Raw genomic sequence first — 24,722 nt, 5'->3', positions numbered from 1 at the left:
ATGTGTGTGTGTGCGTGCGTGAGTGCGTGCGTGCGTGCATGCGTGTGTGTGTGTGTGTGTGTGTGTGTGTGTGTGTGTCCCCGCATTTACATAATCTGTTTAACATATGTAAATGAATTCCACAACATTTGTTCTTTCTTGCCTTCCTGACTTCACTTAGCACAATGCTGCAGAGGTGTGGGCAAGCTGCAGTGTGTGCTAGGATTTCATCGCTGACTTAGGGTAATACCCTTCCGTTCATCTGAGGATGATTATTTGGGGTGTTCCTACCTTCTGGTTCTTGTGACTTCTGCTCCTGTGAACATTAGGGTACAAATATTTGAGTTCCTACTTTGAATATGTATTTTAAATTATTTATTTATATGTGTATGGGTGCTTTGTCTGCAAGTATGTCTGTCTCTCTACCATGTGTATGAGGTGCTGAGGAGCCAGAAGAGGCGCTGGATCTCCTGGCACTGGATGGTCATCAGCTGCCCTGTCAGTGCTGGGAATCAAACTCAGGTCCTCTGGAAGAACAGTCAGTCTGAGCTACCTCTTTCTCTCTTTAATGTGTTTTTTAAGATTTATTTTTTACTATGTGTGTATGTGTGGGTGAGTATGTTGCATCGGTTCAGGTGCTCACAGAGGCCAGACAGATGCCTGCCCTGGAGCTGGAGTTACAGGCTGTTAGGAGCTTTTGCTGTGGGTGCTGGGAACTGAGCTTAGGCTCTGTCTCCCCAGCTCCCTCTTAATCTTAGCCAAAAGGCGGAGAAGGATCCCTCTTGATATTTTTTAACTAAATACCTAGAGATAGACAGGTTGGGTCATATGGTAACTATGGTTAACTTTTTTTTAAAGATCTGTTTATTTATTGTATGTATATGAGTACACTGTAGCTGCACAGATGGTTGTGAGCCTTCATGTGGTTCTTGGGAATTGAATTCAGGACCTCTGCTTGCTCCCGTCAACCCTGCTTGCTCTGGTCGGTCGGCCCTGCTCTCTCAGTGTCTGCTAGTTCAGGCCCAAAGATTTATTTATTACTATAAATAAGTACACTGTAGCTGTCTACAGACACCCCAGAAGCTAGGGCATCAGTTGCTGGAAGGAATCTTTTTGTTTTGTTTAAAGATTTGTAACTATGTAGAACATGTATCCTTGCAGAGAAGTGCAGGTGTCTTAGAAGGCCAGGGCACTGGATTTCCTGTAGAGAGTGACAGATGGTTCTGGGCCCCAAACAGAAATGGAAGAACAACAAATGCTCTTACCTCTGAGCTGTTCTCCACCATGGAAGGAATTGTTTTTTTAAATATTTATGTATTATGTATACAGTGTTCCACCTGCATGTATGCATGAAGGCCACAAGAGGGCACCAGATCTCATTATAGATGCTTATGAGCCATCATGTGGGTGCTGGGAATTGAACTCAGGACCCCTAGAAGAGGAGCCAGTGCTCTTAACCTCTGAGCCATTTCTCCAACACAGAAGTAATATTTTTTAAGTTTCCTGAAGAGGGTAGGTATTAGCTCAGTTGCCAGAATGCTTGTTTACCATCATGAGGCCTTAGGTACCATCTCTAGCACTGCATAACTAGGCCCAGTGGTACACACCTGTAATTCCAGCACTTAGGAAGTGGGCACAGGAAGAACGTTTCCTGAGAACACACATGGTTGTTAATAGTATGAGCTTTATGTGCTGAGACTCTGGAAGTTACTGCCTCTCTGACTGGGCTTCCTAATTGCACTGAAGAAACAGCAGAGAAGAACCGAGACCAACTGCCTGTTTTAACTGTGAGGATTGCTCATCTTTCTGTTGCTCTGTTCTCTAGGCCATGGGCATTAATGACCTGCTGTCCTTTGACTTCATGGATGCCCCACCGATGGAAACTCTGATCACAGCCATGGAGCAACTGTATACGCTGGGGGCCCTGGACGACGAAGGCCTGCTCACTCGCCTTGGCCGCAGGGTAAGGGGCAGAGGGAACTTGTGGTGCTTCGGGAGGACTCCCTGGGCTGTCGTCCACCTTGTGTTGAGGCCTTGGGAGCTTTGAGTAGGAGTAAATGCTCTTTAGAAGGGCGGCGGAGGGGGGAAGGAGAGTGTGAGCCCAGGCTGGCCTCAAACTGTTTATGTAGCCATGGATGAACTCCTGCTCTTCCTGCCTCTGCCTGCCAAGTGCTGAGATTGCAGGCAGGCACCACCACACCTGGCCCTGGCACCACCACCCCTGGCCTTGAATTTTTTTTTTCAAAGAATAGGTAGAATTTATTTCTACTCAAGGTTTGTTTGTTGTTTATTTGTTTTGTTTTTTTCAAGACAGGGTTTCTTTGTGTAGCCCTGACTGTCCTGGAAATCATTTTGTAGACCAGGCTGGCCTCGAACTCTTAGAGATCTGCCTACCTCTGCCTCCCAGTGCTGGAATTAAAGGCATTTGCCACCACTCCTGTGTATTTAAATTTATTTTTGTAAAGTATCTCTTTTTTTAATGTTCATTAATGTTTTGACTGCAAATGTGAAGGAATTGGGTCCCTGCAACAGGAGTTACAGTTGTGAGCTGTCACATGGTCCTTGGAACTGAAGCCAGGTGCTCAGGAAGAGCAGCTAGTGCTCTTAACCACTGAGTCATCTCTCTAGTCCCGATTATTATTATTATTTTGTTTTTGTTTTTTCGATTTGGTTTTTTCAAGACAGGGTTTCTCTGTATAGCCCTGACTGTCCTGGAACTCACTCTGTAGACCAGGCTGACCTCAAACTCAGAAATCCACCTGCCTCTGCTTCCCAGAGTGCTGGGATTACAGGCGTGCGCCTCCACCGCCCAGCTACCAGCCCCATTATTATTATTGTTGTTGTTATTGTTTTTGTTGTTATTAGTGTGTGAGTGCTGGGTGTGGTCATGGGTGCCAAGTTTGTGGAATTGAGTCTCTCTTTCCTCCTTTTCATGGCTTCTTTGGATTGACCTCAGGTCACCAGGCTTATGTGGCCAGCACTTTTACCTGCTAAGCTATCTTACCTGTTAGAGGTTTTGCTTTTTAACTTGAATTTTATATTATCACTTTAAAATGTTTCTTCCTAATAGTAAAGACTATTTGCAGTTAATTTTACTCCAGATATATTACTGAATCTAATCTTGATTTTATTTATGATTGTAATTATTATTGCTGTTATTTTAAAACAGGTTATTCTGTGTGTAACTGAGGTTAGCCTGGAACTAGCTCCCTATATAGTCTCAAAAACAAATAAAAGGTATATGCAACATTCTCATTCACATCAACAGTAGATATGTTTTTAGGCACCAACAGATTATTTAGCAAAGAAAATTTGTAGTACAGACAGGTGCCTCAAATCATCATGGGGACATTTCCTGGTCTATTTTCTACTGACTAGTTAAGTCCATGTGCATGGTCTATAGGGAAGCAGTTGTAATTTCTTCTTTTCCCTGTAGATGGCGGAGTTCCCTCTGGAGCCAATGCTCTGTAAAATGCTCATCATGTCTGTGCATCTGGGCTGCAGTGAAGAGATGCTAACTATTGTGTCTATGCTGTCTGTGCAGAACGTCTTCTACCGACCCAAGGTAACGTGCTCAACCCCATGTTCTGATGCACTGGTGTAGTGACATCGGCCTGTGCTGTGATGTTTATCGGGGACAAGGTGTGCAGGGCTCCTTATGTTTCTGTGCTAGCTGATTACTTGGTAACAGGTAAGAAATGACTCTCTGCAGGCAGTGGTTGGCGCACGCCTTTAGTCCCAGCACTTGGGAGGGAAAGGCAGGTGGATTTCTGAGTTCGAGGCCAGCCTGGTCTACAGAGTACTCGAGTTCCAGGACAGCCAGGGCTACACAGAGAGACCCTGTCTTGAAAAATTAAAAAAAAAAAACAAACACAAAAACAAAAACAAAAAAACCCAAACAAACAAAAGAAATGAGTCTGTGTCCCACTGGTTGGCAGGATAAACAGGCCCTTGCAGATCAGAAGAAGGCCAAATTCCACCAGACAGAAGGGGACCATCTCACCCTGCTGGCTGTATATAATTCTTGGAAGAACAACAAATTCTCCAACCCATGGTGCTATGAGAATTTCATTCAGGCTCGTTCCCTACGCCGGGCCCAGGACATTCGCAAGCAGATGTTAGGCATAATGGACAGGTGAGTCGGGAAGGTGAGAATGTCAGGGTTTGGGGTAATGTGTCTCCCTGGGTCTTCTGTCACCTCCAAATGTATTTGCACAGTTCCAGGCACCTGTGTGCAGAACGTTTGTCCTCCAGTGTCCATCTCACTTGTTGTAGGCTGTCTCCCCAGGCAGGAGTGTGGCTAAGCACTTCAGAAACTTCCTAAGAGGAAGAGAATTAAATTAGTTAAGGATGCTTTGCTTACAAGCCTCTGGATCATTGCTCTGGGGTTGAGTTCTTGCCTGAGCCAAGCGTCTGGTTTCTTCATACTGCCTGTCATGTCCAGTGTTACCTCTGTGTGAGCTGGGAGGAAGGTCCTGTGTGCACCCTAAGGTGGAACGTTGAGCAGCCTGCACCCTGCCCACAGAACAGGCTCATGACTTCTTTGCTTTTACTGTCCTGATAGGCACAAACTGGATGTGGTCTCCTGTGGTAAATCCACAGTACGAGTGCAGAAGGCTATCTGCAGCGGGTTCTTCCGGAATGCTGCCAAGAAGGACCCACAGGAGGGTTACCGGACACTGATTGACCAGCAGGTGGTCTACATCCACCCTTCCAGTGCTCTCTTCAACAGACAGCCAGAATGGTAGGTGGCAGGCTCTGTGTGTGTGTGTGTGTGCGCGCGCGTGCGCGCGTGCGCGCCTACAGGTGGGGGAGGGGGAAGAGAGAACCTCTAAGACTCCAGCACCCCCACTTCTCCTTTTGACTTTGTATTTCTAGGTAGCAGAAGCCCAAATTAGGGACTCTAACAAGTTCCCCCCTCTGCTTTAGTATGTGTCTGTGATATGCAGGTGTACCTTTGTGCACGTGTTTAGAGGGCAGAGGCCAGCTGCAGGAAGCATTCTCCTTTTAAGATAATCTTACCGCCTGCAGCACACCAATTAGGCTAGATGGGCTGGTGAGCCCCAGGTGTCCTCCTTTTTGTCCCTGCCTCCTCAGCTGAGATCACAAATGCACATCACCACGCCCACACTCTGTTGGTGCCGAGGACTGATCTGATTTTCGCAAGGCAATTATTTCATCTACTCACTCGTCTTTCCAGCCCATAAGCAGCCCTTTTAAGAGAAGTAAAATTGTAGGGGTGAAAGCGGGAAAAGAGCTTAGAAATCATCTAATGAGATGGTCTTAAAAAGGTTTTGTGGACTTTTTGTTTTGTTTGTTCGTTTCCAGATAGAGTCTCACTGTGTATCTCTGGTTGGTCTGGAACTCACTAGGTAGACTAGGGTGGTCTCAAACTCAGAGAGATCTTCCTGCCTCTACCTCCCAAATCTTGGGATTAAAGCCATGCACCTCTACACCCAGTGATGTCTCATGCTTGTAATCCCAGCTCTCAGGAGGCTAAAGCAGGAGGATTGCCTTGAATTTGAGACCAGTCTGGATTATACACATGGAATCCCAGTCTGAAATGAACAAAAGTAGGCCTAAGATGGCTCAGCAAATAAGGGTGCTTCTTGTACAACCAGATGTCCTGAGTTTGATCCCCAGAACCAACAGAAAGATGGAAGAAGAGAACTGACCCCACAGAGCTGTCCTCTGATCTCCATATATACGCGCATGCTCACACAAATACATACACACACATACACACCAGTGTGTGCCACCATACCTGGCACTACATATTGCCTTGCCCACTTGGTCCTCACCATCCCTTGATGATAATCTCTGTGGCCTCTCTATAGAACTTAGAATTCTATGGAACCTATCTGAGAAACCACTATTTTCTTTCACAGAGCAAGAAACTGGAATCTAGAGAAGGGAGAGAGCTGTTTTCACTGTCACTCAGTTGGTTCATGCCTGAGACAGGACTAGAGTTTGGTAGTCTCCTACCAAAGGGATCAGGCAGGAGAAATGACAACAAAATGCCAGTTCAGCTGTGGTTCCCCAGTGGACCAAACTGGCTGTGGAGTGGGGTCTCATCTAAGGCTTGAATCTTGTCTGTCTCCTACAGGGTAGTATACCACGAACTGGTGCTGACCACAAAGGAATACATGCGTGAGGTCACGACCATCGACCCCCGGTGGCTTGTGGAGTTTGCTCCCGCTTTCTTCAAAGTCTCTGACCCAACCAAGCTCAGCAAGCAGAAGAAGCAGCAGCGCCTGGAGCCACTGTACAATCGTTACGAGGAACCAAATGCCTGGAGAATCTCTCGGGCCTTCCGGCGGCGCTAAGACAGCTAGCCACTCACCTCTCCTGCATCGTGCTTCCTCTGGCTGATAACAAGCTAGCCCTATGGTGACTTATCTTAAACTGAGCATTTCCCAAGCCTGACTCTCTTCATAATGTAAGAAAGAAACATTTAAGCAGGGCTTTGGCCAGAGCCTTTAATCCCAGCAGTTGGGATGCAGAGGCAGGAAGATCTCTGAGTTCAAGGGCAGCCTGGTCCACAGAGCAAATTCCAGGACAACCTGGGCTACACAGAGAAACCCTGTCTTGAAAAAAGTCACACACACATACATAAAAGAAAAATTAGATAAGGTGTGCATCCTGGAATGGGTGAGGCACATGAGTGACTGTCGATGCGTGACAGACCCAGCGAGGGCCTCACACCCACAACGCAGCTCGTGCTTGCTGAAGCCATGAACCGTGACTCTCACGAACCACGTTGGCCCATTCCCCAGCCTCTGTATTTGGGTTTCTACCTCCTGGAAATATTTATTTTTTTAAGGAAACAATGGTTTATTATGACTTGGTCTTGTTGGGCAGGGGTAGCTGCAAGATCAGGCTCTCCAGAGGCCTGAGTGCAGTGTAGCGCACATGGCAGAGTCTCCAGACCCCAGAGCCCAGGCCTCTCTGGGTCCAGACATGATGCGTGGGCCAAACCTCCAGTCTGTCTCTCAGCCTCACTGGAGCTAGCTCAGTCTTGGCAGCACACGGCCCTAGATTAACCAAGTCCATGCCAGAGTGCTTCAGTCTGGCTCCTGGCGCTTACAGATGCTGCATTGGAAGACAAAGCTCTTCTTGATCCTTTGTCTCCTTCCTGCCACTGTCATTGAGTGGTGTGTCCCATTTCCTTTAAAACATAGCAAAAAATGACACTATGACACAGTTCCCTGTCAGCAAAAAGCAAGCATGCCTCAGCAGCTGAGAGGCGACAAGACTTGTGCTCTGGGGAGTGACCCGTCCCTTCACTCCTGTTAGTGGTTTCCTGGTTCCCCGTTCTGAACACTATGGAGGCTCTGTGCTGATGGGAGACCCATCATCCTGCCAAGCCAGACTGGAGCTTGCTGAGGAGCCCTGGGGATATTGGGCCCACACATTAGTAACTTCTAAGTGCTGAATTGTAGGCCCAATGCCTAAAGAGAAGGATGTGTCCTTTCCTACCTGTCTCCCTCTTCATTGGAGAAGGGATCCATGTCTTCTGTATTGAGCTTCGGGCCTGGAAAGGTCAGGATTTCATGGCCAACTGTGGATAGGTCTATCTGTAGGTATTCCTTCCCTTTGTTACTTGAGGACTGGAGTCACTTCTCTGCTGTGACCCCTGGATCTGACCGCTGATTTCCCTCCATGTGTGTGTTTGAAACTGGTTCTCTATAGCCGAAGCTAGCTTTGGATTCATGGTGGTCCTCCTGCCTCTCAACTGCTAGGTTTACAAATATATATCACCAGGTTGGTTTTGTCTCTTTAGGGAAAAAAAAATTGCTTGAAGTACTTAGTTTTATATGTATGGCCATTTTGCCTGCACACATGTCTACGTACCAAATATGTGCCATACCTGGTAGCAGACCCTCTGCAATTGGAACTAGAAATCTTTGGGAACTGGGACTGAAAACCAGGCCCTCTGGAAGAATAGCTACTGCTTTTAATAGCTGAGCCACCTCTCTGGGCTCTTGTCCCTTGTTTATTCCTGAGCCAGTATTTCCTAAGATTAAGAGCCCAAGAGATGATGTGGGTCTTACACACAGAACTGGAATCTTCTTGGCCACTCACTGCATGCATGTGTGTGAAGATGAGCAGACAGCCCACCGGGAGTTTGTTCTCTCCACTCTGGAAGTTGGAGACAGAACTCAAGTATTTAGGCTTGTCCGGAAGGAAGCATCGTCCCCGTCCCCACTGAGTCATCCTTCTGGGCCTAAACCATCCCCCCCACCCCCATTGGTTTTCTGTCTCTTGCTCTGAACTATAAGTCAGTACACTGATTTCCATGTTTCTAGGAAAAAGTGGTGCCTTTTATTTGTGGATAACAGTTGGGGGTTCTGTTGAACCTGCTTGTTTTTACCTGAGCCAAGCCCTGGAAAGCTGGCTTTAGATCCAGATCCTGTCCCTCCCTGTTGCTTCTGTCACAGCTCCTCATTCCCTGTTTCTCCCATCTGGGATTGGTATTAGGAGAATGTCTGTCACTGCCACCCCACTAAAGAGCCTACTCAGGACCTGCTGTCACCCCTCCCCTACAGTTGCTTGCTTGGGTACCTTTCTCCTTTTCTATTCTCTAAACACTTGTTTCTGACCTCAGTAAAAGTAGCAACCTGGAATTTGTGTAGGAGGAAGGACAAGCAGTTGGGATAAACATGGGCTCCTAGTCGTGGGAGCAACTATGATCACAGAAGCCACAGGCCAAATTTCTACCTGAGGAAGTTTCTAGGGACAGGCTAACCGGTAGGCATGGTTAAGGTGCCCTGTCTGGGTTCAAAAGTACATGCCATTATTTCTGGATTCTCACATGATCTAGGTTAGGTAAGGACAGATTTTCCAAAATCCCTTTTCTAGAGGAAAACCAATGGTAAGAGATTTCCAGAAATGCAAGTGAGAGCCTGCGCTAGACTCCAGGAAGAGCATCCTGCAGGCCTTGTTGGGACAGACTCCAAAATCCAGACATCTGCTTCATGGCCACAGCTAGCCACCCTAGGTCCTTGCCTCACGGAAGCAAAGAGCAAATGAATACAACAGGAGAAGCAGAGGCTTTATTAAGGTCTGGCAGATGAGGCAGAGGTGGAACTGGGCCTGCATAGGCCCAGGGCGCAGAGAGAGCCATCCCTGCCCCCACCCCCAGCTGCCTCACGTGCTCCTGCCTTCCAGAGCACAGCACCAAGAACACAGGACCCCAATTCAGGGCAGAACTTTCTCTCCCACGGGGGCTTGGTGGGGGAGACACAGGGTGTTCTGAGAATCGCCTTGGCCCTGCTGCCATAATAAACATGGGAAGCCCCTTGTCTGTCCCCAAGTACAACACTGGTTCTCTGTGGTGGGGCTAAGGAACTTGGCCTCTGAGCAAGACCTAGGCTGAGGCCACACTGAACTGAGGGTACAGGTGACCCACAGTGAACTTCAGTCACTGCCTGTAGACTCTGGCTTTCCTGCAGACTCTGGTTAGCAGCTGAGTCTGGCCAGGAGTATCAGATGGCATAGTGGAGCTCGGACCCCAGAGACTTGTACAGGTATCAGAAAGAGGGCTTCACCATACCAAATCAGCTGATATGTACACTGGGCGACCCCACCATGGCAAGGGGAAGCCACTGGTGCCTAGTAAGAATATCCACCTTTGTGGCCAAAGGGCTGAGCGGGGCCAGCAAGTTCTGGGAGGTAGGCAGGGCTCTCATCCAAGTGGGACAAAGGGACCGTGTCCTCCTCACTGACTGGCCGGTCAAACTCAGCCTTCAGAGCTGGACGCTGATTATCTGGGAAGGCCAGAGAGAACAGGGCCTCTGGCTCGCACACAAACTTGTACACGTAGCGTTCGCCAGCCACCTGTGGAGAGAGGGTTGTCAGGCCCGACATGCATACCCTCAGTAGAGAATCTTGAGGTTCCTGCCCTTCTCACGATCCACAAAAACACATTAGGTCCTCTTTACCTCCCACACTGGTTCTTGTTGAAACCCACTCCCTTCTGGTCCTTGTTTACATCTCATCTCAATCATAGCACGCCTGGGACTATTGGACTATTCACTGTTTAGCAACTTTACAGGGGAACCTTGGGATTTACATTTTCTGTCCTTGAAAACCTGCTGAGAATTCGCCCCCCCCCCCAACACTTGACCTTCTCTTGTCACTCTTTGAACCCTTCTCCCTCCCATGCCTCTCCTCATGGCCGTGCTAGGACCTCAGCCCAACCTTCTGCATGATGCCTTTCTCATAATAGTATCGCAGTGAGCGGCTCAGCTTGTCATAATTCATGGCTGGCCGGTTCTTCTGGATGCCCCAGAGCCTGGCGACCTGGTGACAAGAGACAAAGCATTTGGGTGGAGATGCCATCTCAGAGTAAAAACGGTGGGGGGCAGGGTAAAAAAACATTTGCGATTCTTGGTGCAGGGACTATCTAGGCTAGTTACCAGCACAGTGCTGACTCAGGCTTGGCAAAAACTGGGTCAGGCAGACTGGGGACAATGGTGGAAAGCTAGTGCCACCAGTTCTCCTCTCGGGGCTCCAAAGGTGCCAGACAGGAGGGGTGGGAACACCCAAGACCCACCTCTTCAGGTTCAATTAGTTTGAACTCCATCCCCCGGCCTGTCCAAGCAATGAAATGAGCATTCGTTGGGTCGTCCAGCAGGGCCACCAGAAACTGCCATAGTTGTAAGGCACCCCGGCGCTGGTAGGGAGGCCCCTCCCGGAACACTCCAACCCCTTCCTGCTTGATGTCTCCTGGGAAAGTGGAAATAGGTGTGAGGTAGATACACCCTAACCAACTTCATCCCCACCCTAATGTGCCTTCCTCAAACTCTTTCCTGAGTCTCCCACCATTGAAATTCAATCCCTACAGGACCCAGTGTGTGAGAGAGGTGAAGACCCTGAGCCCCCTACGAAGTCTCTTCTCTGACCTTCAAATTTTTCAGGAACAATGCAGACATCATCTGGGAATGGTCGAAGCGATTTTTCATAGCCATAACCTTGTGGAGGAAAGGGGTGGGGTGCTCAGATCTGAGGGTTCACTGTTGAAAACCCCACAGAATTCAGAGAGCCTCATTGGTGGGGGTGACTCCCCATAGCAAGGATCCGGCTGCCTTACCCATCATTCCATCACCGGGAGAGGGTCCAGAGAAGCCCTCTGGGTGGAGGTACATCGATGCACATCCGGGGACATCTGGGGGAGGGAGGAAAAGGAGACCAAGTGTCTGAGGTGAAGCAGGGAAGGAAGCCCTACACACGTTCAAGGAGCTGGTGCCGCTAGCCTGCAGTCCAGCCGCCGTCCTATCCCAGGGGAAGTCCACCCAGAGGGAGCTGGAAGCTTGAGGCCCTTGGTCTGAGGGCTGGGGCAGAGGGTACGGGGTGGCAGCAGCTGGGCCAGGCAGCCTGTTCCCAAGGCCCAAGATTCCAGGCAGCAGCTGTTTCCTGTGAGTTCAGGGGAAGGAGGGGGTGAGAGATGAATCTCCGGGGGTTGGGAAGGGTTTGCCTAAGACTTCCTCGGAATGGGCACATGTCCGGTCAGCAGGTCAGGTTCCAAGCCCAGTGCCTCTGTGTGTGTGTGTGTGTGTGTGTGTGTGAGAGAGAGAGAGAGAGAGAGAGAGAGAGAGAGAGAGAGAGAGAGAAGGGGGTGGAGATGGGGGATGCATATCTCTAAAGAAGAGGCGGTGGACACCGGGCTGTTTTTTCTCAGGTATAAGTACATTCTACAGTGTTCCACGCCAAAGAACTGAAACCTTCCAGTTCCACCTAGGAAAGCCACGCTTCAAGTTCCAACCCTTGCCCGCCCCCTCCACTCCCACCTATGAATGAGCCGCTGACACCCGACACCTCGGGGGAGGAGGCAGGAGGGAGGGCTCATTCATTCCTCCATTTTGTGAATGGAATTCTTGACTCCATTCAGGAAAGCCGAGGGAGGAGGGGCAAGAGTTCAAGGGCAAGTAACCCGATCCCCTCCGGTCTCCAGCCTTTGAAGGTCAGCAGCCCCGTGCGCCTCCCTCCTCCAGCCGCCACCAGGCTCGCGGTTACAACCTGGGGTTGAGAATGGGAAGCACTTATCCTGTTCTCCCGCTCTCCCTGAGTGACTAGGGATCCTAAAATACCGTGGGCACCAGGAAAAGAAAAATTCTAAAATTCCAGCCAAGCTCTGCAGCTACTGTTCTTTCTTTCTATCCTCTATGTATGTCTATCTATCTAGCCTATCTGCAGCTACTGTTCTATGTATCTATCTACATATCTATGTATCTACGTATCTACGTATCTATCTATTATCCATCCATCCATCCACAAAGTCTCACTCTGTAGTTTAAACTCGTAGCCATCCGCCTGCCCCTAGCTTACTGAATGCTGGCATTCTCAGGAATGAACAACCACAGCTCTTTTTTTTTTTAATGGACACTAGTCCAGGCTATCCTTGATGCGGATAACCATCCTTGCGCCCGCTTCCCATGTTACATGGGTACCGCTCCCTCACATTTTTAAATCACTGTGGAGACAAGGGCTAGTGACTATCTCATTTTTGTATCCTCCAACTGCATATACTCTGTTCCATGCACAGTACTCTGGTCTTAGGGGGTTAATTAAAACCCTCAACCTTCTGACAGAAGCAAATGCCCAGCCCTTGTTATTGTCAGGAATTATAAAGCAGAGGTCTGTATACCCTATCATCTTATCTGAATGCTGGCTAGAAAACGACCATTCTTTAGAACAGTTTAAAAAATAAAGTGAATGAGTGAGTTGGGTTATGAACTAATGTACGGACCATGAGAAGGCACAAACCTCCTAGGAACCCTTGCTTAACCTCACTGTTCACTGGAGTACTTGCCACCCCACCTGGCAATCCCAGAAAAACTCCTCCAAGTCCCCAGGCCCCCCAGTCTCTTACCTGAGTCGTAGGCGAAGTCTGTGCGCTCCTGTTTGATCACCACCCCCGCCCCTGGGTACCTGTGCCCACTGACCCCACCCTGGCTCGCAGCCGGCTGGCCAGCCTGTTCGTACAGGGGGTCATGGTACTCCTGCTTGAAGCTCTGCTGGGGGTAGGGTGGGCAGGGCTCCGACAGTTGGTGTTGATAGGGGGCTGGGAGAGGTTCCCGGCCCCCTCCCTGAGGAGATGTGAAGGAGTGGCACATATCCACGGGCTGCTGGAAGACGGAGCTGGATGTGATGGATGAGGAAGAAGAAAAGAGTCTTCCATTAGCCCCCTCGAGCCTGTCACTTGTTGACAGGGCTCTGGAGGGACAATGAGGCACCATCTCCCTGCTTCTCCCAGCCAGGTCTCTATAGAGAACTAAGGAACTGAGCCCAGACTGCCTGGCGAGGCCTGGGTCCCCCGGTGCTTCAGATCCGTCTCCTTACCTGTGCTCACCAAGGTACCCGTGGCCAGGGTGGGACTGGGAAGAGCTCGATGCTCTCAGGAGACTCTGCTGCTGTTCTGCCCTGGAAAAGGGCTGCAGGGGCGACTGTCCAGGGGCACCGGGGGCTGGGGACTTGATGGCGATTTGTCTGGGGGAGTCATAGGCACTGGAGTTGAGGGGGAGATGGGGATGAGGGGGCAGAGAAGCTAGGCGACCATCTTTGTACCTTTCATACCCCAGGAAGTGATTATGATTGCAGAAAAGGGCTGGGGAATTTGTTTTTTTTGACACAGGGTTTCTCTGCCAGCCCCTGCTGTCCTAGAACTTCATCTGTAGACCAGGCTGGCCTTGAACTCAGAGATCCACCTGCCTCTGCTTCCTGAGGGCTAGGAAATTTTTCTTTTTAAATAGCGTCTCAAGGAGCTTAGGGTGGCCTCAGACTCTCCATGTGAGGCCAACAATAATCTCAAACTCCTGTTTCCGTCTGGCAGCTGTTGAGATTGCACACAAGTAACCACCCTGACAGGTTTGTGTGTGTTGACAATCATCTCCAGGGCTTTGGGTCTGTTAGGCAAGCACTCTATCAATTTAGCTACATTTCCAGCTTCTAGGTGAATTCTTTTATTCTGTCCCCAGTAGAGTCTTGCTCTGGCCAGGCAGTGGTGGCTCACGCCTTTAATCCCAGCAGTTGGAAGGTGGATTTCTGAGTTCGAGGCCAGCCTGGTCTACAGAGTGAGTTCCAGGACAGCCAGGGCTATACAGAGAAACCCTGTCTCGAAAAAAACAAATCCAAAAAAAAAAAAAAAAAAAAGAGTCTTGCTCTGCAGCTCAGCTTTACCTGGAACTCTCTCCGGAGCTAAGGTTGACCTCAAACTCACAATCCCCCTATCTCAAGCACACACCACCCACCATACCTGTCTAAGTGAATACCTTTTCTTAGTCCTGGAACTGGACCTCTCCACTTGACAACCTCTCTCCAAAGCCCAGAGCAACTAGTTTGAGTAAAGTAGGGCACGGGCTCCAGGCAGACTCACTGGGCTCACTGTGTGATGTCTCCTGCCAACGCTCTGGGGAATCCTTGCTAGTGCTACCTACAGGAGCTAGGAAACCCCGTTTGCCAACCCTCGTCTCTATGGGTGCCTCAGATTATGGTTGCCCTCTCAGACCCCAAGGCTCCTGACACCCTCCTGGGCTGGGGCTCACCTGGAGTAAAGGCACTGCTCTCCATGGTGGTAGGGGAGTGGTGGCTTCCTGCTGCAGGACAGGGCGGGGTCTGTGCGGGGACTCTGGGGTTCCTTCTTGATCCTGGTGGTGGGGCTATGGAAAGCTACTGTGGGGTAGGACAGAGCAAAGCCAGAGTGTCACACAGAAGCCAACAGGGCTTCTGACACCTCTGCTTTCTGAAGACGGGTTTACTGGCACAGTCAGTTTCCTCCGGGCTCCCATTCTAGAACACTGAAATTGGATGCCTTTAGAACATTTTGGTTACATGATGTCTAGTTTTATACATTAGGTATTAGCCTAGGTATTAACCAAAGGAGCCATCTAAAAGTTCAACACATACACCCTTGGCTGAAGAAATACCTTCCTAGGAGCAAACATCTTAGACTCAGGGCCTTTGGCTTTCCTGAGTGTCCTACAAAATTCCAAGTGAGGGACATGTTTTCTTATTTGGGGCTATAAAGATTCTTTAGACTTCTGAGGGAGTTTGGCTGTTAGCACACTTGCATGTCAGTGGAGTAATATGCACATGTTCCTAATTATCTGCAAGGAGCATTGGCCTTTTCTGGGCCCTTACTGGCTTCTCCGAGTCCAGCTACCACTGTGGCTGAGCCTTAGTGTGAGTTGACATCCTGGCTTCTTCCTTCAGTTTGGTCAGATGCCCTGGAATCCACCGTCCTGGTGACCACTGTTTTCCATTCTGTGTTCCTTTCATTTCATGGGTGATGGCATCCAAGAGCCATCAGTTAGGCAGTACCTAAGAGCCAAACACCCCTCCTCGGACTTTTCTCTTTTGGTTTTTCAAGACAAGGGATCTCTGTGTAGCCTTGGCTGTCCTGGAACTCACTCTGTAGACCAGGCTGGCCTCCAACTCAGAGATCTGCCAGCCTCTGCCTCCTGAGTGCTGAGATCAAAGGTACCACATCTGACTTTCTTTTCTTTCTTTCAAGGCAAAACTGGTTTCAAATCCACCCTCCAGATTACAGGTGTGGGCTACCTTACCTGGCCAAACATCATTTTGCAACAGTGACACCTGTGACATTGGGGTCAGATTTGGGGGGATGTCCAGAGCACTGTAAATTAGGTCTGTTTTGCAACCAACCCTAAACTCTCTAGAGCCATTGACAAATCTTTCCTGGGATAGCATCACCAGCACTGGAGAAAATAACAGAACACTGCTACAGAGAGAAAGCACCTGTTCCAGGTCACGTGGCTAGGACCCCAGAGGGGAATGAAGGTGTTCATTGCCCAGTCACTATGTTGGTCTCAGAGTCCATATTCCAGAATGGGGAGCACTGACCTTCACTCTGTCTTTAGGTGAGAGCAAACTGCTCTCCTGTGGGTGACTGTCCCCATGACTCACTTCCTGTCATTCCCTCACCCCCATCCCCCACCCTTGCACCCAGCACTCACGACTCACAGTTTTCTGAATGGAAATCAGGAACAAACTGCTCATCTCTGTCCGGTACCTGAGCTGCAGAGAGAGGCCAGAGGTGAGTCTGGGGTTGTGACCCTGCAAAGTGGCAACTCCAGGAAGACAGCACTGTGGCCACCCTGCAGAGCTCCAGAGCCTGCCTTAGACCAAGGGTGACTGTACCCCATGGCCTGCACCCACCAGCTGTAGCCCCATGAAGACCCTCAGGGACAACTCTCAGAACTTGTCTGAGTGGATGGTCTTTGCCTAGACGTTTTGTCTCTAGTCCCTGGAGTGCAAATGAACCCGCTCTTCAAAGTTTACAAGGCTGTGTCAGGGGTGGGCAGGCCTTACAAACTGTGAGATCCTGTGGATCTGGAATCAGATGAGGAAATTCTGAATTTTGGAAGGGACCCAAGAGTCTGCGCTTCAAATATCTTCCCAGGTATTTTGGACGTTCTAAAGCTTTGGAAAGGGAATGGAGGAGAGAGGATGTGAAAGGGGTAGAAACAAGGCAGGGGGAAGGTACAGACACCAGCTAATCACTGCTGCATAGCTAAGAAAAAGAAGGCTTCTTCAAGCCTGGAGCTCTGAGGACCAGGGGTAGGCATCTCTGAGCCAAAGGATACTCAAAGGACTTCGGAGTTTTTGTTTACTTTTGCCTCTCTATCAAGGGGGAGGAGGATTACAGCAGAAAGAACATACACAAAGAAGGACTTCCTTATTGTCTAGGATAATAGTGGGTCTGAAGCAGGACAATGGAGCTGTGACCTAGGAGACTGGATTGTCACTCCCTGGAGACTGGGCAACGTGGAAATGGCAAGATTCAGAGGGGCTGGTGAGGTGTAGGAGATGAGGGATAGAGAACGCTCCACACCCCAATCCCATGTGAGCATGAAGGCTCAGACCTTGCCCACAGGACCCTGTGTCGGCCCACTCACCTCCCCACAGGCCTCAGAGTCCACACCACTGTCAGGATGACTTTGTACAATAGAAAGCAAATCACTTTGCTCTCTCGCTTAAAATGGGCAACTTAAACAAACGATTGCCCTTGGCCACCTCAGCTCACCTGCCTTTCTCCCCTCCTTCCCTTCCTCCCAGAGTCTCATCAGGATCTCACTATGTAGCCCAGGCTCACCTAAAAGACGCCATCTTTCTAACTGCCTGGTATGCTGGTTACAGATGGGCACCCTGCCAGGCTTATCCGAGGCCTCTCTGACCACCCAAAGCAAAAAAAAAAAAAACGGTCCCTTTTGCTTTCTGTCTCAGCAGGCAATCCCCCACCACCACCTGTGCATACGTGACTGATGTGTATTTGCATGTCAATGTTCACCTCTGTACTGGGAAGTTAGGCTGTGAGGACGCAGGCTTTGTCTTCTTCAGATGAGTCTCTAGCACCCAGAACAGGGTCCTACTCAGACTAGACACGGAATGATTTATATTTATGAATAAGCCTCCAATGGGATCGGTCCTCAGGCTGTCAGGAGCTAGCTCCACAGACTAGGGGACAGAGGCATCGAGATCCTCACCCCGGTAGCCTTTCCTCCCACCCCGCAGTGACTCCTCCCCACAAGCCAGCTACCACCAGAGTTGGCACACCACCGGAAAAGCTCATCTTACAAGGAAGGATACTTGGGCTGTGTCAAGTGCTTGCTTCGAATGTCAGAGGCACTGAGTGGTTATAGATAAAGGTTTATAGTTGGTTTTTATGTATTTATTTGTAGTGGGGGTTGAATCAAAGTCCTTTTGAACCCCCAGTCTTTTTTTTTTTTTGAGACAGGGTCTTACTAGGTACCCCAGGCTGGCCTTAGAGTCACCATTCTCCTGCCTCATCTTCCTTGTGATCACAGGCCTATTTGACACCATGTCCGGTTTAGAGGATTGCTTTCTAGAGATTGAGGCAGGGAAGCTTACGAACCAGAAGTCTCCAGTAGTTAAGAACTTACTTAGATCAATGTACTACAGTTCTGAAGTGGCTACATACATTAGTGGGGCACTAAATCCCTCAGAGAAAATACTTGTAAATCCCAAGCTTTTCGGAAGCCCCGCCATAATCACACAACAGCAGGCCCCCAGATGTCCTGACTGAAGATTCACCTGGCTCTGTTAGCCACACTGGTTGGTTGTTAAGCCCTCAAATCGGGCAAGTGGTTCTATAGGCTGGAGGTGGGCCAGGCATCCACATTTGCAATAAATGTCCCTCAGTTGGAAAGCACCAGTCAACCGGAAGGGGAAGGACACATTCCTTCCTTCCTTCCTTCTGGGTGTCCGGGACCATTCAAAGGTGACAGTCAACCTGAAGGTGGCAGGAGCAAGCAGGCTGAGTGATATTTCCCTCCCTACCACTTAGACAAGGAGGGTCCCGAGGGCAAGGAAGGGGTGCAGAACTTGTCGGGGGTAGCTGACGCACTCTGCAGCCTCTCTTGGGGCCTCATTAACTACTGGTTTCCAGTGAGGTAATGGGCTGGGGGCATCTCCTGCTGACGCCACTGGGCTGGTGAGCCCTTTGGGTCATCTGACCTTCCTGTCTGTCTCAGAAGAGACCTCCCCTTACCACACAGATGACACCTCCAAAGAGGTGATGTGACCCTCTCCCCAGGATAGGGGATAAACCCCACTCTGTACTCCCCCAATAATGGTCTCCTCCCAAAGGGATACAACAGGGCTGGCCCTCAGTCACTCAGAGACTATCAGCAAGGATAGAAATAGGAACACAAACAGAGCTTCGAGTTCCTGGAGAGCAGGAGAAATTTTAATTACTATGTTTGGTCTTGTGAGTACACCATTCATTCTACTTGTTGACTCGGCTGTGTTTTGGCTGCTGAGCCAGTGTGCCAGACTCTGCCCCCAGCTCCACTGGCACTAAAAAGGGACTGTCTGGGCGGGGACATGGCAGAGGATTAAGGTAGGTGTGTATGTGTGTGCATACCCAGTGTAATTCATGTGCAGGCATACACGGGCAGACAGACAGACAGACAGAAACAGAGAATATATTTAGGGACTATCCCTTCAACAGGAGCCAGGGGGAACCCCAAAGATGGGTGCCAGAAGAAATGGGAAGTTTATAAGCTAAGCGCAGAGGCGAAGCCTACCATGAGCTAGCTGCCATGTATCCCACAGAAGGGCTGTCTGCCATCCTCTGGGGTTGGGGACAGTCCCACATAAGAGGGAATGGTAGCATCCTCGTGAGCTTCTGCTGCATTGTGTCACCAACGGCTGGGGCGCTCACACCCTCACCCTGCCCCCACTCTGGCAGCCTCTATATTGGAAGGAACCAGTTCTCTATCTAGGGAGGGGGCATTCCTCTCCAGGAACCTTCTGGAAGGAGAGGAAATAGAAAGATGGAGGAGGCATGGAACCAGGAAAGTCGAGGGTGAGGATTGAGGATTAACCCTCCCCTTGCCAACAGGGCCCCCCCGAGACCCCAGGGTGCATGCACACACTTTCACCCAAATTTTTGGTATTTCACTGTGAGACCACATGCAGGGGAAAGAACCATCCGCACTTCCCCTCTACGCACAGGGTCTCTTTTTCTTGGACCTATAAATAGGGATGCTAAAGGAGCAGGGAGGACCACCCCTGGAGGACCACTTAGCTGCAGTAATTTTGTGGAAGGAAGAGCTCAGATCCATCCCTTAAAATTCTGATAAAAGCTATATATAAGCGATTCTCTTCCTAGGAAAATCCATTTTGTCTTCATGTATGGCGCAACCATAACAATTTTACAAGCACAATAGCAATATCAAGAACCCCAAATCTATCCATAAGCCTTCTGGGAATTCACAGGCCCTCCTTCCCCAACTTCATACAAAGGATGACCATAGCTCAGTCAGTTTTCCTAACTACCAAAGAGACCACAGGGTTGCCCCTAAGGGTTCTTGAAGGCTCCCGACAATCCCACAAAGCAACCCTCCATCAGATTCACAAATCTTTTTTTTACATAACCAGCCACCTCTTGGCTCAGTCTGCCCGAGACTGGGTTTCTCTGTGGCATCTGATCCCTCTCCCAACATCTCAACAGATCACAGGCACCCAGAAACCAGATGACTCTCCTCAGCTCACAGTATCCCTCTTCTACCCAGAAAAATCCCAACCCGAAAGATGTGTATGCTGCCTCCAGACACTCACCCCAAAATCTCAATCAGCAGCCGATATGCCAAAACCAAATCCTCATCTTTCAATCCCAGCTCAGGTCCAGCCTGGTCACTCCACACACACCCCATCTTCACTGCCCCACCCACACTCTAAGAATTCACTGTTTCTCTCCAAATTGAGGCTTTAGGAAGAAACCAAGCTGAGAGAGGGGAGGTTAGGCTTTGGGCCCCATTCCTCCTGATGTTCCCCACCACTGGCAGGTTCCCAAAGGAGCTCATCCCTCCCTGTCACCCCTTGGACTGTGGGGAAGCCACTGACCTGGTGGGAAGAAGCAGGAGAGCAGATTGGGGTGATGTTGGGAGGGTGCAGGGGGACAGGACCCCGGCAGCTGCATCTGTCTCCACAGAGAGAGGAGCGAGTGGCCTCAGCATCCCGCATCCCACCCCCCACCCCCTCAGGCCTGGCCATCCATCGCCAGCTGGGAACCTGAGCTGCTCCCTCAGGAGGAAGGAGAAGGAACCAAGGCGATCCCAGCCCCCCCCCCCAGCGCTCTCCACCCCCATCTCCCCACCCACTGGATTTAAATGTACAGGGACTCCCAAGGCAGCAGTATGTAGCACACGCATACACGCGTGTGCGCATGCCTGTGCGCACACACTTGCTGTCACACTGACACTGACACACACAGACAGACACATGGACTATCACCAGACCCACCACCAAGGGGAGGAGCTTCCACGGTTGGGTGAAGAGAACACTTTCCTTCCCACGTCATTCAAATAGACCAAATACTGCCAAAATGCCACCCTCACTCCTACCTAACTCACAAATGGGGAGCTGGCCATTGTGGGGGGCCCTCAGCTGATGGGCAAGGAAAGGAATCCAGAGGACCAGACCAAAATCAGTAACTAGGTGGTAAGAAAGGGGTTTTTGAGAGCCTAGAGAGACCCCGAGTTCTTCAGCTCCAGAACCTGAAGGGGGGTAAGTCCACCCAACAAAGCTCCACATACAACTGGGAGCTGGGCACTCAGGACATACAGCCGAGGAAGATACACACACTCTACCCAGACTCCTCCACCCCCATTACACAGTTTGGAAGATAAACTCCATGCTTAACAGTCATTCTTTGCTGCCACCACCATCACCACCACCACCACAATAATAATAATAATAATAATAATAATAATAATAATAAATAATAATGACAATAGCAACAATTGTGTATGTGTTCTACAGACCTACTACTCAGTGGTCCCTTTCCTTCTCATTCAGGCTTTTCCTATACAGAAACCTATGAGAAGTAGATCTGAGCTTTTAAATTCCAAAAGAAAGGTACCCACAGTGGAGGAATGGGGAATCCCTTAGGAAAAGACCTCAAGAAAATGTTCACTTGTGGTTTCTGGGGGTTTTGGAGTATTAACACAAAGGAGGTGCTATCGAAGATGGGGGTGCTAATGCTTCCTGAGTCTCAGGGACTGTAAGCCACCATGCCTCCTTCCACCGGCAGCCCTGCCAGCGTCACCCTTGGGCTAACTAACCTCACCAACACACCACAGCTAGAATCCAACTAGACATCTGTCCTACCCAGCCCAGGCTGGGCCACTGACCCCATCCTGGCCGGCTGGGGCTCACAACCAACCCTTCCTCCAGCATACAGGAAGGGGAGCATTGCCCTGGGGGCGGAGGTATTCAGGAGAGATGGAGGGAGGACCAGTTGCCACTGGAATTATAATCAAGGCTATTTGGGGAGGCAGCCCTGAGTCTTCTTTGCCAAAGTGCCAAGAAAAGAAGTATTGAAACTTTTGTTGTTATTTTGGCTTGGTCAGTAAATTGGCCCTCGGAGTTAGGAAGAAGTGAAATGAAGAGAGTAAAAAAAAAGCCAACCAATGTTCCAGCCACTCCAGAAGATAGGTAATAAATTACTCCTTATTCCTCCTGTTTCTCATTGCTCTCTTTCGATACCTCAACACCCTGACACTACACCTAAGCCCGGAGCCTCCTGCCAAACAAACTTTGCAAATGAAATTTTCAACCAGGAAAAAAAAAAACGGGCCTGGGGCCAAGTTCCATTCAAATAAGCAAATACCCCACACAATAGTCTGATTCATCCACAGGCCTAGTTATACAAGCGTGGCTCAGGGCGAGAAAATAAATATCAATATAAGTGTCCACACTGGGCACCAGGGAGAGTGAAATGGTTAGGGACTGGAGGGAGGGGGTTGAAGGACTCCTTGAGACAGAGAAGACCCGCACGACCCACTTCTAATTTTAGGAAGGAAACAAAACTACTCACCTTCAGCGAGCCACGTCTCTTGGAAGTGACTGAGATCCTGGAAGAGATCTGATGGGTGAATATTGGATTGGTGAAGAGGTGGAGATAATATGGGATAGAGACCTGAAGACCCCGGGTTACAGCCTCCCCACTGAGAAGAATGAGTGGTTTGACTTCTGGGGAAACGTGGGATGGGGAGGTCTAGAATAGGGCTTTGAGATGGATGTATGTGGATTAAGGAGAGGGGTCGCAGTTTGTCTGGTTCTTTACCTTCTGAGTCGGAAGGCGGTAGGGAGCCCGGGTCCATGAGCTTCCCCTGCGGGACCATCAGCGCTTCGCCCAAGCTCCCATTTCCGGGAGATTTCTGCTGGAAGGAGGGAGGGAGAATGCCCCCGAATCACCCTTAGGAGTCTAGCTTGGGGTTGGGGGTGGGGTCCCGGGGTGGCTCAGGGGCCAAGCGGCCCTGGACCCACTGAGACCCCCCGGGAGGGGGCTGCGGGGCGAGTAGGGGCGGGGTGCGGGGCGGGGGCGGGCGTGGAGGCCGGCGCGGCGCTCACGCTGCAGAAGGTGTAGGGCACTCGCTGGTCCAAGTATCCGCCTTTCATCCTCCGCTCCATCCGGCCGCTCCCTCCGGCCACAGGGCCGGGCCCCCGCGCGGAGGCAGAGACCTGGGAGGGGGGAGGCAGTTCGCACACGGTCCCGGGAGCGCTGCGGGGGGGAGGGGGCGATCGCGAGGCTTTGGATCGGACAGCGAAACTTCTCCGACTCGCTGGGACCTGCGCGGCCGAGCGCTTCCACCGCCACTCCCCTCCCGCCAAAGGAGGTCCCACCTGCTCCCTCGAGCTGGGGTCGGTGTGTCTGTTTTCTGCAGCCCTGCTCAGCCGGGACTGGGTTACATAAGACGTGTGTGTGCGTGCGTGGTGTGTGTGAGTGCGTGTGTGAGTGTGTGTATGTGGGCGCGCGCGGCGCACACCATTCGCACGCCCATAACTCGGGCGCCCCCTCCAGCCTCGAATCCCGACGCCTCCCACCCCCGCCCGGAATGTGCGGAAGCGGGCGCCGAACAGAGAGCGTGTGGTGTGTGGGAGATGAAGCGGGGAAATCACAGACACTCTCCCTTCCTTCCCCTTCCGCAGCTTCACCTGAGGTCGGGGCGTCTGTGCAGGAGCCGCGGGGGGATGCTCAGCATGCCCGGGGGATGACACAACTAAGGTGGCGGGGCTAGGCCGGAGCGAGGCGGCCTAAGCCCCGGGTCCCCAGAGCCCCAGCTTGTTTTCCGGGCGCAGCAGACAGTTGTGAGCCCGGGGGAGCAGCTGATTGGTGCATTTCCTTTGCCTCGGCCTCCGTTCTCGCTCTTTCCCCCTCCCCTCCCCACCGGTTCCCTTTGTTTCATTGACTTTTGTGAATGAAACCCCAGGGCCGGGCACGCCCGCCAATCCTCAGACTCTGCTAGCTGAGTTTGAGGGAGGAGTTTCCCAGCCACGGAGGCCAATCAGAATGTAGGGGCTGGCTCCCAGCTTCATTCACTTTTTGGACTTCCATTCATAAAAAAATAAACTTCTTTCTGCTTTAGTTCATTCATAAAGTATTGAGAGAAAAAGAGGGAAGCTGAAGACCCAGCAGCTTCTCCACGGGTTCCAGCATGGGCTTTTGGGTCTGAGGACCCCTGAGCTCCTCCCGCTGGCGTTAGTACACGCTTCTGTGCATCTATACGTACGTGGGAGTGTGAACGCGTCTGTGTGCCCTGGGGGGAGGGGGAGGCAAACGAACTTGTGCGCCCAGAGGAACCATAATAACTAGCATTTATGAAGCGCTCTGCCTCCACGTGCTAATTTCCTTCCCATAACGTGGTGCTGCGGAGCTGTTTCCATTTTGCTTTACAAAGGAAAATGGAAGAAAGCTAAGAAAGACACCATTGCCCCTCACCTGAGATAACTCAGCTTGTCACTGCAGGACATTAGTGTTTCAAAGCCACCACGGTCTTCCGTGCAGCCCTCTGAGACCATACGTGAATTAAGCTATGTGAAAACAAATGGATGCATAGTTGGTGTTCAGTAAATGTAAGCTGGCTCGAACGGCTTTCCCAAGGGCCTGGGATCCGTAGAGCTGCTTTATCTGTGACCTGCTTTAACATTCATTCGCCGCTTTGCAAACGGGAGGCTCAGAGACGTCCCTCTTGCTGCCATCTTACTCCTTACCCAAAGGCAAGCATCCGACATGATAGGGAAGCAGAAATCCCAAGGGATCAAAAGACAAGATGGGTTTCAACTTTTGTCCAAGAAGTTGATCTCTGTGTTTGTCATTTGCCCATCACTTCCTTCTGTAAATATCTGCTTCGTCAGACACAGCTGGGTTCGCGCTAGTGTGAGAAAGACCACCCACCTCCCTTGGGGTCTGG

At 50.5% G+C, this 24,722-nt stretch overlaps 2 protein-coding genes across 2 annotated transcripts in view; one reads left to right on the top strand and one right to left on the bottom strand.

Annotated features, from left to right (window-relative positions):
• Positions 1–6,822, top strand: part of Dhx8 (DEAH-box helicase 8) — a 36,884-nt gene extending 30,062 nt beyond the window's left edge. The window contains exons 19-23 of the mRNA XM_052194922.1: positions 1,805–1,942; positions 3,416–3,544; positions 3,918–4,114; positions 4,544–4,723; positions 6,086–6,822. Of these exons, the coding sequence (XP_052050882.1) occupies positions 1,805–1,942; positions 3,416–3,544; positions 3,918–4,114; positions 4,544–4,723; positions 6,086–6,305 (864 nt within the window). The 3' untranslated portion in view covers positions 6,306–6,822. The remainder of the gene's footprint in view (positions 1–1,804; positions 1,943–3,415; positions 3,545–3,917; positions 4,115–4,543; positions 4,724–6,085) is intronic.
• Positions 6,823–9,021: 2,199 nt separating this feature from the next.
• Positions 9,022–23,569, bottom strand: Etv4 (ETS variant transcription factor 4). The gene is made up of 13 exons (XM_052194924.1): positions 23,467–23,569; positions 22,882–22,992; positions 22,595–22,688; positions 22,346–22,393; positions 15,964–16,017; positions 14,526–14,652; positions 13,324–13,488; positions 12,854–13,122; positions 11,075–11,149; positions 10,887–10,955; positions 10,538–10,710; positions 10,183–10,284; positions 9,022–9,819 (listed from the first exon to the last, which is right to left on the bottom strand). The coding sequence occupies exons 2-13, from the start codon at positions 22,939–22,941 to the stop codon at positions 9,595–9,597; spliced, it is 1,461 nt and encodes a 486-aa protein (XP_052050884.1). The 5' UTR covers positions 22,942–22,992; positions 23,467–23,569; the 3' UTR covers positions 9,022–9,594.
• Positions 23,570–24,722: the final 1,153 nt, after the last annotated feature.

The sequence above is a fragment of the Apodemus sylvaticus genome, chromosome 10 (genome assembly GCF_947179515.1).
Source record: "Apodemus sylvaticus chromosome 10, mApoSyl1.1, whole genome shotgun sequence".
Taxonomy (NCBI): domain Eukaryota; kingdom Metazoa; phylum Chordata; class Mammalia; order Rodentia; family Muridae; genus Apodemus; species Apodemus sylvaticus.
Note: the sequence above shows the minus strand (reverse complement) of the source record. Positions and strands in the feature narration are given on the sequence as shown.